The sequence below is a fragment of the Scleropages formosus genome, chromosome 2 (genome assembly GCF_900964775.1).
Source record: "Scleropages formosus chromosome 2, fSclFor1.1, whole genome shotgun sequence".
Classification (NCBI taxonomy): Eukaryota; Metazoa; Chordata; class Actinopteri; order Osteoglossiformes; family Osteoglossidae; genus Scleropages; species Scleropages formosus.
Window position 1 is genome coordinate 35,825,013 of NC_041807.1, and position 17,538 is coordinate 35,842,550.

General features: G+C 45.6%; 1 protein-coding gene across 4 annotated transcripts in view; it reads right to left on the reverse strand.

The window, feature by feature from the left end:
• Window positions 1-17,538, reverse strand: part of kcnab2b (potassium voltage-gated channel subfamily A regulatory beta subunit 2b) — a 90,272-nt gene that overhangs the window by 53,946 nt on the left and 18,788 nt on the right. For all 4 annotated transcript variants that reach the window (XM_018736580.2, XM_018736582.2, XM_018736583.2 and 1 more), the window contains 2 exons: window positions 15,855-15,996; window positions 11,556-11,597 (listed from right to left, as the gene is read on the reverse strand). In XM_018736580.2, the coding sequence (XP_018592096.1) occupies window positions 11,556-11,597; window positions 15,855-15,931 (119 nt within the window). In that variant the 5' untranslated portion in view covers window positions 15,932-15,996. The remainder of the gene's footprint in view (window positions 1-11,555; window positions 11,598-15,854; window positions 15,997-17,538) is intronic.

Sequence of the window (17,538 nt, forward strand, 5' to 3'; positions counted from 1 at the left end):
CCCGGCTTTTCCGAACCCGTTTTAAAGCCTTCAGGTGTAACAAGCTCCACTCCATCACGGCACAATGGGGCGGACCTGATGGGTGCCGAGGTGCCGCCGTCTCGCACGCGTCAGCCGTGAAAAGGCAGGGGTGGATGGAAGAGCTCCTGAAAGAACTGAGTGGCATTAATACTGCGGTACTCCCCCCACCCAAGCGCGGTGAGGGAGTCACACACAGGTTGGTGACAGCGCATGTAAGACGACGGGGGAAGGAGAGATCAACAAGTCCGCCTGTATTGTGTGCTCCCCTCGCACAAAGGAGCTGCTTTACTGAGAATTTGGCCTGACGAGGAACTGTAATCTGCATTGTTAAACGTGCAGCTGGAACTTAGGAGAAAGCAATTTTCAATTAAAGATGCGACCCCCTACCTGCGAGCGCACGGGACAAGTCCCGCCCCCCATGGAGGGCGTAGCTCTACCTTTGCGTGTCAGTTGTCTCCAATTCTTGTGGCATCTCGGAAATCTCATGACTCTTCATCATCAGTAATAATGAATGAGCCTTAAAGCAAAAACATTTTAAGGAAAGCGGAGTAAGTCGTCAAAAGAGTAAAAATAAACAGGAAAGGGAAGCCTTACGTATCAGTTTAACACTGTAAGTGATGAAACGAATTCCCCTGAAGGGCAACATCATTACGGGTGACTTCGTGTGATTTGATTTACTTTTTCCTCTGTTGCACATTGCTCAGCAGAGATGGGCGATAAGTTACGAGTCAATACAGTCATTGTAAATCTCAAAAAAAAAAAAGAAAAATGAAGAAAATTTTGAAATTATGACAAATATCTTGCAAACGAAAAATACACACACACACACACTAAATTATGAGCTCGTTATAATAAAGGGCCAGTAAACGCCACTGCGGAGATGAGTCATGTCTGTTGTCAAAATGCAGCTGTCTGCTGCTGGTTCTTTAACTCTGTACCACAGTTAATATACTGTATCACACATACACACACACACACACACACACACAAACCATTTGTCCCAAGCGGGGTCACGGTGAACCGGAGCCTAACCCAGCAACACAGGGCAAAGGGCTGTAGGGGGAGGGGACACACCCAGGACGGGACACCAGTCCGTCGCAAGGCACCCCAAGCGGGACTCGAACCCCAGACCCACTGGAGAGCAGAACCCAGTCCAACCCACTGCACCACGGTGCCCCCCTACGAAAAATATTGTTCTGATAATAATAATAATCTTTATTTTAGGTGGCATGTTTTAAAGCAGCTTGCGTTACAATTCTATCAATTTACAGTAAATACCAGCAAATAATAAATTACAGTAAGGTTATTACAGGTAGGGGTTTCAAACCTGCAACCTAACCTAGAGTGATGATCTAGGTTCTCCTAGAAGCATAGGAAGTGACAGAGGAAGCACCCTGGATGGGGCACCAGTCCATCGCAATCACACACTCACACACACTCTGTCACTCACATACACACTACATGTAACTTGGATTCACATCCCACCGTTTCCCAGTGCGGCAGCTGCGTCTGGTATAACACAACGCGTGACCCGCCGCCCGGGGCAGAGAGGTGCGAAAGGCTCCTGGCCCAGAATGCAACGGGAGACACGCCCTGCTGACCCTCCAGAAAAGGAGGGCCACTAATCCCGGTGGATGAGAGCTGGCGCGAGAGCCCCCGCTCCAATTAGGAGCCGGCATTATCCTCGCCCCCTTCTGCCGAGGAACAGAACCAAACAGAGACCGATGTGTTTAGCGAAAACAGCAACCAGAAACGGGACGGCGACAGGCGCATTGCAGCGGCGGGACGGCGAAGAGTCACTCTCACTATCTGCTGTCCCACTAGTCCGTTCTCTGCATTGTAACACAAGCCGCGTCCTACTGGCCTCACTTCCCGCACATTTAGCCTTGTTGTTCCAGCTACCATGATGTTAAAAATAAATTGTCGGAAAAGCGGCTCAGCTTCACTGCCATCTGTGAAGATCAGGGTACAGCAAACCATCCATCCATCCATCCATCACGATGGGCCAGAGTCTATCCTGGAACCATAGAGTATGAGGCAGGGCACACCCTTGATAGGACACCAGTCCGTTACAGAGAAATCACTTACGCACACTCACACGTTTAGAGCAACTTACATTGTTAAGGTTACAATTATTACAAGCTTGTAATTACTTAGCCAGTTATTCAGCTGGGTAATTTAGTGACGGTACCTTGCTCAAGGGTACTGCAACTGGAGGTGGGGATTGAACCTGCAACCTTTGGGTCAAAAAGCAGCAGCGCTAACTACTACACTACCGGCTGCCCCTATACATCGACAACCACTAAGGAACATTTGGGGTCACCGGTGCTTCTCGCTGTGCCACTGTGTCGCCCAATTAGGAATTGGAGTTTCAGATGAAGCCTGTTTCAAAACTGAACGTGGCCATTTAGGCGACACTAACTGGGAGAACAAGATGAGCTACACGGGGATGTCGTCGCTCCACAGGGCGCCCAATTTCGGGTGCTGAAGTCCATGTAGATACCTGTCATTCAGCAGACCGACAGCGTGCGGCCACCCTTCACATGAACCGCCAGCCCTCCATCCCGCTCTACGGACTGGATGGTAAGGAGAGCTCTCCTCCTCTGGCAGTGCCAGCGCCTCCTGTGGGCAGCCGCCCTTACCTGTAGCGCATGCCGGTCTGGTAGGAGACGCAGTTCTCCAACGAGACCCCGTTGGTTCTCAGGAAGTCCTCCAGGTTCTTGAGCTGGGCGGCGGCTCGCACCTCCCGCAGGCGTTGCAGCAGGGCGTAGTCGGCGGGGCGCGGGCCGCCCAGCGTCTGGTCCGAGAGGTGGCGGCCGATGGAGTGGACGCTGCGCGTGCTCTCGCTGCACGACGCCGACAGCATCCTGCTGCTGCTGGCGCTGCTGCTCCGGCGTACGGGACCGCCGCCGGGACCCGGGGAGTGGCCGGCCGGGCGCGGGCTCTGCGGGCGGTCAGGGGGGACGCTCGGTTGGCGGCTGAGACGGCGTCCGGCGGGTCCGGCCCGCACCTCGCACAGGCTGCCCCTGTGCGCGGCGAACATCCTTCTCACCCAGCCCCACGGCCAAACCCCGCCCACACAGCCGAGCCCCGCCCACACGCCAGGTGTCACGCAGTCCAGGTAATCCCAAGAAACCTGGCTTTGCAAAGATCCAACTTTGAAAAGCACTTGTTTTCGACGTGCGAAACACGGACGACCCTGCACGGCGTAGTAGGAGACCCGGCCCCCTAAACGCCGCCACCCAATCGAGTGACTGCCCGCAATGGTACCCTCAAACTGCAGCGGATCGCCTAGACGCTCCCAGGTAGGTGTCTCGTACTCCGAGTGAAAGCAAAGACATTTACCCATCCGGCATGCAAAGGGATCTGGTTCGGGGGGTGCAGACGGGGTATTTTTGTGGCAAATTTGAGTGAGGCGGAGGGGGGGGGGGGCTTGAAGGACTGACAGTGAAGCCTGGCCAGTGCCCAATTAGCGTTAAACCTGCTTAAGCCGACCGCTAACGGCACGTGATGGTCAAAAAATAGAGCGGCACACAAAAGAGTGGACAAGTCTGTCCTATTATGAGACATATTACCCCCTCCCCCTACATGTATGGACCCTTTAACAGACCCTTGCAGAAAACACAACTGTCACCCAACGCAACACACACCACATCAGATACAGAGGGAGCCCCTTCTGCTTATTAATTTACACCAAACTTCACAGTTATTAAAATTATGATACTGGACTGGCTCTTAATACTGTTTACGAAGAATGTAAATATGAACGTTTGAAATAGAGGTATGTTTTCAACAGCAGGACAGCTTTCAACTAACACAATGCTCATAAATTTTGTGTCGGACAATGGTGGGGGTCAAATAAGGAAAATAACACACACACACACACACATTTTCTGAACTGCTTGTCCCATACAGGGCGTGGGGAACCGGAGCCAACCCGGCAACACAGGGCGTAAGGCCGGAGGGGGAGGGGACACACCCGGGACGGGACGCCAGTCCGCCACAAGGCACCCCAAGCGGGACTCGAACCCCAGACCCACTGGAGAGCAGGACCCGGTCCAACCCGATGCGCTTTCCTGCCCCCTGCAGGAAAATAACAGAATCTTAAAAATTTTTGCCAACAGCACATGCATAATGTCACTTTTTATAACAATTTTCCCAATAAATGAAGACATGAAAAGTAATTTATGCAAAACAATATCTGTTGGTGAATTACGCATTAATATTGATCAAATATAAATTATATTTTTTATTTAACCTCGTATTTTTTAAAAATTATTTTTGCAGCGATGAATACATCCAGCGATGAATACACCCAATATTTACCCTCCAAACTGACAGGTGGTAATAAAATGCACCCAAACAGAATATGAGTGTGGGACCGACTTCATTCAACTCAATTCCACAGTGTTTACAGTTTGTGTCTGGTGGTCCTGAGCGCTGCTGAGTCTAATAGCACCAATGAGATGAAGAGAACTGTTACCGTGGAAACGAAAGTGGAGGCAACTTGTTGAAACTGAAGAGAAGGTAAATGTTGTACATGTTTACGGGTTTAGCTGTGACTGAAAAAGAGTTTGTGGGAATAACATATTTTTATTTTCCGTAATTACAAACTAGTTTACATCTTAGATAGAAACGATAAAAATAAAAAAAAATTATGAACATTTCTATTATAGTTACAGAACCGGACCAACGAACAAATTGACGGACGTTTCTATTATAACGTTTTTAGTGTTCATTTTTTTTATTGATGAGTTTGTGGTAAAAGTGACCCTTTGAGTTACAAACACGCTTCCTGCTCTGCGTTCATAACTCCGAGTCGGTGTGTTCCTATAGTCGGAATGGTCACAAACTAAAGTAATTTAATTTTACCTGAAAAGCAGCTTATTCTACACTGTTCTGTCCATTTGCAGAAGTCATCTCCATGTCTGGAGTAGAAAAGAATTCTGTTTATGTTTGCACTTTTACAGGAGCCTTAGAGCATATGGACATCACAGTACCACAGATATCAGTACTGAACCGAACAATTCATTCGAAATTATCCGAAACAAAGAGGCTTAGATCATTTAGTTAAATTATTTAACTGACAAAACTCATAACCATTGTGCTTTAAATAAATATTCAAAGGATGTTAACCATTTATTTAAATAATAATATTGCCTCTAACATTTTCACAGTAATGAAGTAATGAATGATATATACTGATGTCATAATATTAGAATTACAACATGGAATTTTATGACTTCCTTCAAAACTGTTGATGAGTAAATTAAATGCATTATCTTCGTATTAGCTGTGACAGGTTGGTGATAAACGCTGAAAATGTTGTGTATACCCTGGTCCATAGCAACAAATTAGAATGACAATTTTTGGAAGTTAATAAAATGTTAAGATTTTCCAAAACTAAAGATAACAGTACAATTCAGATCACAGGCATCACAATGTGGGCATGTTAAAATATTGTTTAAAAACTTAGGAGTGTTCAGTGGCGTTATAAAGAAATATTAGGAAAAATGAGGCCAACTTGAATACTGGGGAAGGGGCACATAGCCGCTATAATGCCTATGCATTATATACATATTTAATTTTCCTCCTAAGGATATAGTAGTGTGAATGTTATATAGGTGAACTTAGATATCCTGTGTATTATTCAATTTTCTTTTTTTAAACTTCCCAAAATATTTCGTGCTCATGTTACTCATGTTCTGGTGGACATGTCATGAATAATAATAAAGGTTCATCTGTTCAAAAAATTATGTCGCTGAAACAACAAAGGAATTCAATCAAAACCTTAAAACCTCAATATATAAATAAACAGATAAAAACGCCCAACACCTTCGGTACGTTACGTGAAATAACTGCACTGTCCGCTGTGCTGGAACGCCAGGGTGTCGACCTGCTCGGTGTCGCATCTTTCAGCCTGTTCGGGTAACGGTATTTTCTACAGCGCACCTCTCACCAGGGTGATGGAGATATGCCTTTCTCGCTGCCCGCGTCCGGTCGCCGGAACAGCGGTCAGCTCCAGTGAACCCTGACTCTTGCCCTCCGCACACCCCTAAGCCCAGCGAGGGGCTCCCTGAAGCAGCCCCCGGAGCCACTGACGGCGGGACACGGCACAGTCACGGGAGACTCGTCGCTTCTCCCCTCTTCCCATCGACCATCGCACTCCTCCATGTTCGCGACCAGAGAAGAAACACAGTGAAACTCAAAACAAGGACGCGACACTGTTCAATTTTTCAAGCCTTTCCTCTGCTTCATGAATAAATATTGCGATGCGGCTGGGCTCAGCGCTCGTCCGTGCTGGGATTCGGCTTTCGCGGCGGGGAAGAGCCCTCAGCCCCGCTGGGCATCCTGCCCCAGGTCCGAGGATGACCGTACAGCAGGTCCGCGTGCGAGGAGATGGGTTCCGAACAGGGGAAAGGAAGGGGAAGGGAAGCACCTCCATGCAGCATCCCAACCCACCCCACACCCCCACAACAGGACGGTGCACCAAACCACCCATGCGCCAACTAACAGCACTACTCACCCGGTTCCTGGGGGGCCGGCCCATGTACGAGGGGTTTTGCACCACGTTACTCATTGGGAAATGGCACTGTGGTCAGCAAGTGACCGGATTCCAACTTTTTTCCCACCGTCACCTCAACATACAAACTGGGAGTGTCTCCCTAGAAGGGTCCCGACCAATCAGCCAATGAGAATGTGAAGCCCCGCCCCATTTTGCTTAACCCCGCCCCCAGAGGAAATCCATTTACGCCTATCACCGCTCGGCCGTGTTCCACAAACTGCAGCAAATAATAACGGGCCTAAATTATTTAACAAAGCTTTCGCACTAAAAGCTTTTGATTGTTGCTCCACAGGAATGAACGTCAGAAGGGATTTTACCCACCATGTCCACATGTACATATAAATGAGCATATATACACATGTGGAGAAAGAGCACAGGGAGCAGCAGGGTATGGTAAAACCGGTTATTACATTGGTCAACGTGCAGGCCACCACCGCCTCTCGCACCCTTGAGGTCTAGTGACTGAACACAGAACCTACTGTGACTCTAAGTGTAGAACTAATGTATCTAGAGAGCAGCATACATATTTAAAATGTCATTTCCTCACCGTTCCAGCTGTGCATAAATCAAGCTCCACCTTCAAAATTCATCATCGTACTGTTCAGCAGCTGAAATACAGTCATCATGGGTACAAATCCAAACCCACATCCCTCCAAAAATGCTCCCTGAAGCACTGTATTTAAAAAACTGCCATTATAAGAGAGCTACTGGCTATTTTAGAACATCAGCACACTTGTTGGTAAGGAAAGACTTTGTATTATTATTATTATTAACATTTATGTAACTGGCACCTTTCTCTAAAGCATTTGTTAGATAATTTACTTTACAACTATTTACCCATTTATACAACAATGGATTCCTTCTGTATGAACTCAGAGTAAGTACCATGGTAAAGGGTATTAAAGTACGAGTGGGGTTCAAACCAACAACCTTTAGGTCACAAGGTGACAGTGCTGGCCACTATGACACCTGATGCATAAAGAACATCCAGTAACTCAATCTATGTACAAAGTAGAATATCAACAGCAAGCAAGTTATTGTATGAGGGTTATTAACGCCGGTCTGAGAGTGGGGGTACCGCGGTACACGGATCTACATGTGGAGGAAATGAACGGAAAACAAGGTGCACCTGGGGTGCGCTGGTGCAGTGGGTTAGACCGCAGTCCTGCTCTCCCGTGGGTCTGGGGTTCGAGTCCCGCTTGGGGTGCCTTGCGACGGACTGGCATCCCGTCCTGGGTGTATCCCCTCCCCCTTCAGCCTTGCGCCCTGTGTTGCCGGGTTAGGCTCCGGTTCGCCGTGACCCCATATGGGACAAGCGGTTCTGAAAATATGTGTGAAACAAGGCGCACCGCTGTACAAAACAAATAAGAATTTCCTTCCAGACAGCAAATGGTTAAAGGACTGAATTGTAAAAAAAAAAAAAAAAGTATGTTAACTGCACATAAACTATTAATAGTTTACAATACACCTATAAAAACACATTTAATAAATATGAATCCATATTTTAAAGAGGTATGTACTGATAATATTTAAACTGATTCTCAATTTTAATCTGACCTACAATAATAAGCGTATAAAGGGTCATTAAAAACAATGTGGCCTAAAGCATTTTTCCCATGAACACGATGTGGATGTTTGTCCACGGGGCACACAGCACTTCTGCACGTGCAGAAATGTGAGACAATGGAGGGCCCGAGGGCTCCTGCCGACTGCCCCCCCCCCCGCCTCGGGGGTCTCGGGTCACCCGCCGTCTGCTCTCCACACGTGAGGCAGGACCCGGCACCGCTGCGGGGTGGATGAAACAAGCGTGGATCCTAAAACCTGGTGGCGAATTGCTCTTCAGCGTTTGCCGTGCTGCCGTGACGGGGAGGGGAGAAACAGCGCCGCTTGAGAATGAATGAAGCCATGACATATTCATTGGTTGTGCAGCGCGGACGCGTGGCTGCGGCACGGCGGCCTCTCCGAAAACGGCCCCATCTATTATTCAGGACACGTCATTTTCCAGTGATGTCACAGCCACCCTAAATATAAAACAGCGATACATGCTGCTTCAGCGCCCTGGAGACACTACAGCCTTGGTCTCTCTCTCTCTCTCTCTCTCTCTCTCTCTCTCTCTCTCTCTCTCCCGTTTTCACCCCCCACACACACAGAAAAATGGACAGAGGAATTTTTCCCAGCATGTGGACTATTATTCTGTAATTATTTACATTAATTGACTTTGAGTAATATCCAGAGTGTCTATTAAATACCATCAACTGGAATATTAGGAAACTCAGCTTTTCAAGTCAGCAAAGGTTATGAGAGCAAGTTATTACCATACCAGTTATCCCAGTTAGTGATCGGTTACCAATAACAAATCTAAGTGAATAATTAATGCAACTCTGAGTATTATGCTGATTAGCCATGCCGGCATTCATATCAGATGTCAGTGGGACATGCAGGACCGGGGCAAACAGGGCTACATGACAATGAGGATAATTGACGAGTGTGATCGACAGCCGCTGAGCTCTGCCGATCAATAGCCAGTGAGGCATCTGTAAGGAAGGACACTTGGCGGCGACACGCAAATTCAAACCTGAGCTCATTGACAGGGTCTGAGGTTCGAGCTCCGTCAGCAGAACACAGCCCCCCCCCCAGGATAAACACATGACCCCTCATTGTAGCGACAGGCAAACACACACACACACACACACAGAGAGGAGCCTCAGCAACCAAGCTCTCGTGGTGGGATTTGAACCTGCAACCTCTTGCTCGCAAATCTAGATCCCACCTGGCACCACAACAAACTTCACAAACAGATGCACTTTTCCGTGTGTTTTTCATTCTGCAAATTAGCTTAATAAATTCACGTCTGACACACTGAGATGTTGCTTCCGTGAAACGACGACCTTTTCTCACATATGCATATGATAAAATAAAGAAGGCAGAAGAAATATTTCGACTTTACGTTAACGCAGCTGACACCTTTCTCCAAAGCGGCTTACAATACTAAGCTACTTACAATGATGTGCTCATTTACACTGCAGCCGAATTTCAGTGTATAAATTCAGAGTTTGTACCAAGATCAACAGTACCGCAGCAGGAGGGGGGATTCAAACCCAGCTCTTTTGAGTGTGAAGGCAATAGTGCTAACCACTAGAGCAGAGCTGCCCCAGGTTTACCGGTGATCATACAGTATATACCCAGATTAAGCCACTAAATAATTTATATTTATTATTCAGATACAAAGGGGGCGCGGTGGCGCAGTGGGTTGGACCGCAGTCCTGCTGTCCGGTGGGTCTGGGGTTCGAGTCCCACTTGGGGTGCCTTGCGGCGGACTGGCGTCCTGTCCTGGGTGTGTCCCCTTCCCCCTCTGGCCTTACGCCCTGTGTTGCCGGGTAGGCTCCGGTTCCCCGTGACCCCGTAAGGGACAAGCGGTTCTGAAAATGTGTGTGTGTGTGTATTCAGATACAGTACCAGCTCAAAGATAGAGTGCACTCACTGGAAAGTGGTTTTTCCTCACAAAGCATTTTGATAACAAGTTCGACGAGCAGACGAGGCTCCATATCCCCCCCAGCTGATATAGGACACACGTGTGTGGCTTTGCTTTCACTCGTCTATCCAGATCCTCCCATACAGGTGTTGCCCCACCCTGATGTACTCAAACTTTTGACTGGCACTGTATCAAAGCACCTAGTGGCGGATCAGCATTGTTCCTGGTATGAAAGATCCCACTGGCTGTCCCGTAGATACGTCACAGGTCCCACCCGTGTGGAAACGATGCGAAACAGCAGAGTAGGGTACAGTGCAGTACAGACAGGATGTGATGGAAAACATAGTTCATTTCCAACGTTCAATACAGACATCCGGCCTCGGAGTCTCGGCGACAGGACCCTCCGCGCACGCCAGCAGTTCTTCGTGCAACGTTTCACCTGTCATGTTCGCCGGATCTCTGCTCTTGGCGAACAGCATCCTGGTGCCGGCGGGAAATCTTTTGTAAATTTCCGCTCGGTGGCAGCATGTACAGCTGCGCACGGTCATTCCCGGTACCTCCCAGGACCTCCCTGAACACCCTCCCTTAGGAAAGACCGCCGTAGCGCCAGATGTTCCATGTTTTAAATCTGCGCTCAGGGGTGGCAACTGGGCTGGGGGGCTGGGGGCAGAACATGTACCTTTTAAATAGTCATGAGGTGTATATTTAGACATAACATCATCCTTGTGTTAAATTCTAACAATTACAAATCAAAACAATGCATTGCTACCCTGCTGTGATTTAATATGTTGTGCATTACCTCAGAATATCATCTTTCTGGGAGTTCTTTTAGACACACATTAACATGGGATGGGGCAAATAAAATCACATTTTTATTTTACCTGATGCTGTTCTTCTAAGCAACGTACAATGTTAAGGTCACAATTATTTAGTCATTTATACAGCTGGGTAGTGTAACAAGAGCAGTTTAGGGTAAGTACCTTGCTCAAGGGCACTATAGCCAGGGGTGGGGATTGAACCTATGGGTCCAAAGGCCGCAGTCCTAATCGCTATGCTAGCAGTTGCCCCTTCATCACCAGTAATGTCCCATGATTATTTTATTACCAATAAGCATTTTTCTGTGCAAGGTCATGAAGGTTCACAGTCTATCCTGGACATATAAGATGTGACGCAGGGTTCAAACAGGTCACTATACATCACGTGTTGAGTACTCATTATTTTTAAAGGTACATGTTTCCATGTTCACTCAGCACCTCCTGAGTGCCATATCTCCAGGAATATGTAGCAGAGGTGAAAGGTCACATGTGCCACGGGGAAGAACATGGTAGCAGACCGTCAGTTGTACCCCATTCTGCCGGCTCACGCGTTACGCATCCAGCCTGCCAATAAGATTGCAGGCCGAGGAGCAGGCAAACAGATGGCCAAACTCAAAATACACACCAACGCACAACGTACAGGGGAGAGACTGCACACACACTCGAGAAGGTGGTCCCATACCTGTAGAACTGCAGCTGTCGCTTGGGGCTCCCATATCGAGCACTGGTGCGGGGGAAGAGAAGAGGACAGATTTTCATTCTGCACATCACGGGTTGTACAAAACATCCATCCCTCCCCAACAGGGTTAATTTGTTCCATGAAATCACCCAGTTTGTCCAGTTCCTGTTAGCAAGGGGGTGAATTGATACTATTTCTTATGGCAAAAAAAATGGATTCCCAAACAACAACAACAAAAAAAAAAAAATCATGTGACCTAAGATGAAAATGAATCAAGGTATTTTTTAGACATCACAATGACAACACCAACATATTTTACATTTGCAAAAAAAAAATAATAATTCTGTCATTTATTTTCTAAATCAATAAATCTGCCAGTACAAATTTTGCACAAGAATGGATCATTTTCATATTGTCAGTGTCAAACTCATGAAACACTTTATTTATGATAGTGTAAAAAAATGCAGGGAATCTATATAGAAAGGTATTCCTATCAAAAAAATGCTTTATATTATCTAAACAGAGATAATATGTACATTTATATTTTTAAAAGTTGTATTCGGCATGCTATTTTAGTTATGAGTTAGGTTTACCATAGTCAGTGTTGTAATTGGTGGAGAAAGTCATGTGACAGGAAGTAGGAAGTAGACACAGCAGTTAGTTTTATAACGGAAGAAGCACCGCAGCGCCATGCTTTGCAGAGTTAAACACAGAGTAGGGAATAAATTAAACGCTGAATAATAAGATCACTGTATGAAAGAATATGTTTTCATCATCGATGGCTGTGGTTTTCCACTGTACAAGACCTCATTTATTCATTTGGCAGACTCTTCCCTTCCATGTGACATACAACTCAGGCTAAACAAAAGTGCATAAAATACAAAGCAAACAATAAAAGAGCACGTACATATACATTACTATGGAAATTCAGTATAAAAAGGATATGTGGATTATCACTCGAAAATACAGTATTTATTTAGCATTGTGCTGTTTAGCGGATGCTCACATCCGGAGGATCCCGCAAAAAGTTCACAAACGTGACATCCTTTTAACAAAATAAAGCACATAACTACAGCTATAATTAATTCATGATTCGCGTTTTACATTCATGCATTTATCCGACGCCTTCCTCCATAACAATTTCAATGTTAAGCTACCTGATACAATACTGTATTGTGGGAAAAATTGGATTCCAGATTTACCAGGGCGCTTGAACACTGGAATGTTAAGAACCTACATGTAAATACTTGTATATCGTGTAGCGAAAAAGCCCGTGTGATGATTTGAACGTCGACCGACATGGTGCTGCGCTGTTAACCGTTGTGGGGAGGTTTCGATGTCGATGTGGCCCCACCTAGCGGCTCCTTTTGAACCGCTGCCTTTGTCTGCAGGTGTCACAGCACTTGAGAGAAGACCAAATCCCCACTTCTGTCATTTTATGGAATTAGGCTCTAAGAAATGTTTACAAGGGCAAAACACTGAGCGACAGCCGCAGAGCATCACACACTAGGCTGCAGTTACCTCATTCCAAAAAGACTGGTGTTATTTAAAAAATAACACAAAGGTATATAACTGTATACTGCGTGTGGAATTTGGAAGCACCCTCTGCATCATATCAACTGGTTTTTTGGGAATTCTTTATATGTTTCTACCCCCATTGCAGGCATGCGTTGTCACGGTTACGGCTGCAGGGACGCTCGGTGAGGGAGGCCGGTTTACCTTCACTTGCATCATATGACAAATAATCAGCATCACGCACTCAGTTTATTTATAAAACTCAACGTCGGCTCCAATGCAACGGTTAAGGCAGACGGCGTGCCATTGTGCTCCCTTTCTGATCCATAAGCAGGCTTTACCGGGACGATTCTGACATTAGGGAAAAGTCCGCAGGAAATGCCGTCAAATCCCCTGCTTCCCACAAAGGCCGTGCCAATAAGGTGATTAAGCAGATGTTTCGATGAATCCCGTCAAAGTAATATTTCACCGACGGCAAATGCGCACGCTGATCTGTCGCAGGCCGATTAATTGAAAATGAAATTCTCGCGAAAAGGTGTGTCTCTCTACGTAAGCGCATGCAACAATATGCAATAATGTGAAGAACAGATGAATGCTTAAACAGGAATTGTCATTTGGATTCATGCGATAATTCATCTGTCATAATTTGCTGTTTATTCAACATCCTTTTTTTCACTCTGGATTTCGTGTTATTTTATATGGTTATAGAATTCTGTAAAATATAAAATAGGACAGCAGGGAGGATTAAGAGCATGCTCTTCGAACCTGCTGTTTTGACTTCCAACAGAGACTATGTCCTTCTACCTGGAACAAGACTCCCAAATGACTCCAGTAAAAATACATGGTAAAAGAATTAGCTAATGTGTAAAATATATGATAAAAGAATTGATTCATGTGCAAAACACCACCAACAATAAAAAATAACAATAATACCCTTTCCTTGTTAATGTCATGAAAGCCATTTCAGCCCTATCCTGCCCACCACTTCATTTTTCTCGTGATTCTGTGTTCCTGGGTCTAAAAGACACACATCTACTCATTTAGCTGACACTTTTCTCCCAACTGACTTACAATGTTAAACTACTTATAATTACTCAGCTATTTATACACTTGGATAACTTCACTGGAACAATTTTAGGGTAACTACTTTGTTAAAGGGTGGGGGAGGCAGGGCTTGAACCTGCAACCTAGGGGTTCAAAAGGCAGCAGCAGCAATCACCACCCTACTAGTCAGCCCGGAATAAAGGTTTCTTAAAAGATTCTTTGATGGAATCTAAATTGTAATAGAACTATGGTGATTTTTCTTGTTATAGACATTCAGGTTTTCCAAAGATACACTATATCTAACACCTTATTTTGAACTGCATTTTCTAGGTAGTTATATCTGGTAGCATTGCTTTCACAAAGGGTGTGGGTGGTGTGAGAGAATATGGGTTCAATCCCCACTCAGTCTGTGTGGAGTTTGCATCTTCTGTGTGGGTTTCCTCTGGGTGCTCTGGTTTCCTCCCACACTCCAAAGACATGCTGTTCAGGTTCACCCATAGTGTATGAGTGACAGAGAGTGTGTTCCACTGATGTATGGGTGAGTGACCTAGTGTATCTAGCAGTGTAAGTCACCGTGGTGAATAAGGTGTGTGGGCTGATAACACTACATATAGTTCATTGGAAGTTGCTTTAGAGGAAAGTGTCTGATAAATAAATTTATTTTCAAACATTGTGCTGCTAGTAGTTGGCAGCAAAATGTACTGAGAGTTGGCTGCACTCTGCAATGTCCAACATGAATGAGAAACGTGCACGTTTATGGAATCAGTACGTCACCAGTCATTATTCCACTTGGGGGGGTGGAATGTACTGAGTACGTATTTGTGCTTTTGGTGGTTTTAAGCTATTTTAATTTTAAGTAATTTCAGTGTTGCACAAAAGTAATACAAATTTTAACTCATTCACAATATTTTTATTCACTGTTGCGACAACCTTTTTTTTGCTAAACATTACACATAAATATACCTGTGTTATTAAACTTTTATTGATTTTGTAGATAATAAGTTGAAGGTGGCCCAAAGTCAGCAGAAATCTGCTTTGCGAATGTGATACCAATTAAAAACACTTTTTAAAATTTTTTAATATAGTTTACCATAGTTAAAAAGTAACAATACAGCAGCGATACACTTTGATGTAGTGCCATCCTTGCTGGGGGTTGGGCCACTTCCAGAATACAGCAGGCCACTGGGGTCCTGTACTAAGCAAGCGGTTTTAGTAGAACAGCAATATATTTATATTCAGGAATTCTGGAATATATTTCAGTTGTAGTAGGTGTGATGGAGGATTTTTACACAATCAGTTAAAGATGGACAGATATATGTATTATTTACTTTTTTGTGATTGCGACGTGACAAAACGACCTTGGAGTAAGGCAGAAATCGAATTCTGGCGCTAATCAGTGTCTTAAGTTGAAAACTTAATATTCATAATATTTTAAGGCCGCAACGGGAGCAAAACTCATGGAGCACTTATGCAGTTGAATAAATTAGGACAGGTCCTGCAATATATCTTGGCGCACATTTGGTGACGAGATTAAAAGAACATTCTGGAACTGGGGGGTGTCATAAATCACTGCTTTTAAACAGTGGACACCATAATCAAGACGCACAGGCCTTTTACTACCAACAGATGGCGCCCTTTTCCAGCGGTTGCCATTCGCCCAATAATCTGGAGGTTAGGTCACTAAGGCAGTAAAACATGCAGAAGGTAAGGATGGCAGTGTGTGTGCGTGTGTGTGGTCGTCACCTGTAGATCATGCCCGGGGAGGCCGTCTGACGAAGGGAGAGGCGGGCCGGCGAGTCTGTGGTGGGTTCGGGGTACATGGGCCTAGGTGATGGGGGGACTGGCAGTCAGACGGGAGGGGTCTCTCTCTCACCAAGCAGGGACTCTGAAAGAACAACATGCGTGTCAGTCTCTGCTCACCCCACATGGATCTTCTGGATCACACCACAATATATACTTCTTTACCAGAGTAAAGAACCTCAATCACTGGAGACGTATCACCAGAAAAACAAAATCATTACTGACTGTTCACATATGATTTAATCTTTTAGACTAGGAATGTCCAGCCTTTCCTGGCCAAGGGCCGCAATCATTACAGTAAATGGGTTCGAGGGCCGAGCGTCCTCCGACCTTAGGATCCAAAGGCAACAACTCTAATTACTATGCTACCAGCTGTCCAGAGGTGTGTGTGTGTGTGTGTGTGTGTAACTGTAGCAGTGTTACCATGTGATCCAATAGAATGTACAGAATTTACAGCAGGTATAGTACATATTAATAATTATACAAATGTTGTTGTGGGCTGCATGATGAATACCCCTAACTGAGTGTCAGGGGACTTTTGTGTTTCCAAAAAAGCTTCACAGCTCTTTCAAGCACGCACGCACGCACGCACACACGCACACACACACACACACTGACTGAGGCTACTTGTCCCGAGCAGGGTTGCGGCGAGCTGGACCCTGGCCCGGCAGCACAGGGGACACACCCAGGGCAGGGTGCCATTGCGTTGGGGGGCACCCCGGGAAGGACTCCAGCCCCAGACCCAACAAAGAGCAAGCACAGGCCAAGCCCACTGCGCCACCACACCTCTCCTCTTTTAAGTAAATGCTGTGAAATACCATAGTAAAGATGTAATAACTGGTCAAATAATAAGGGACAAAATATGTATAATATTCAAAGAAGGTATACACAAAGACTGGGAAGACAAACATGGCTCACGTGAACAATTACCCAGCCCCTCATCCATTGTTATGCACATCAGCTACTAGCAGCCCTTTTGTTCCAATATCTTACATCATGTTATGTTGGAGGGTGGCACAGCAAGTAGCGCTACTGTCTTATAGCACCTGGGTGGTGTGAGAGGACATGAGTTCAATCCCTGCTTAGTCTGTGTGGATTTCCTCTGGGTGCTCTGGTTTCCCACCACATTCCAAAGACATGCTGTTCAGGTTCACCTAGTCTGTGAGTGACAGTGAGTGTGTTCCACTAATGTATGGATGAGTGACCTAGTGTATCTAGCAGTTTAAGTCACTGTGGTGAATAAGGGGTGTGGGCTGATAACACTGCATAGAGTTCATTGGAAGTTGCTTTGGAGAAAAGCATCTGCTAAGTAAACCTTCTTAGCAGTTTTTATTTGCTTTCCCCCTCTCTAAATGTATAAAGCAGAAAATACCATCAGAGTGGTGACAACTTAAGAGTGAAATTGTACTTGGTACATTCCAACTACATTCAGTTTTTTTTAATTAAGAATCAGTTACCGAGCTGGATTTTCCTGATGGATTATTAATTTTATTAAAACCGCCCTGCATCATCTGAAACCGAGTCCATTTGAACCGGTACATGAAAAGTTACCCTGCTAAGTAAATGGGTACATCACTGTAAGTACTGTATCTGAACATCGTGAGCCGCTTTGCGCAAAAGCATGAGT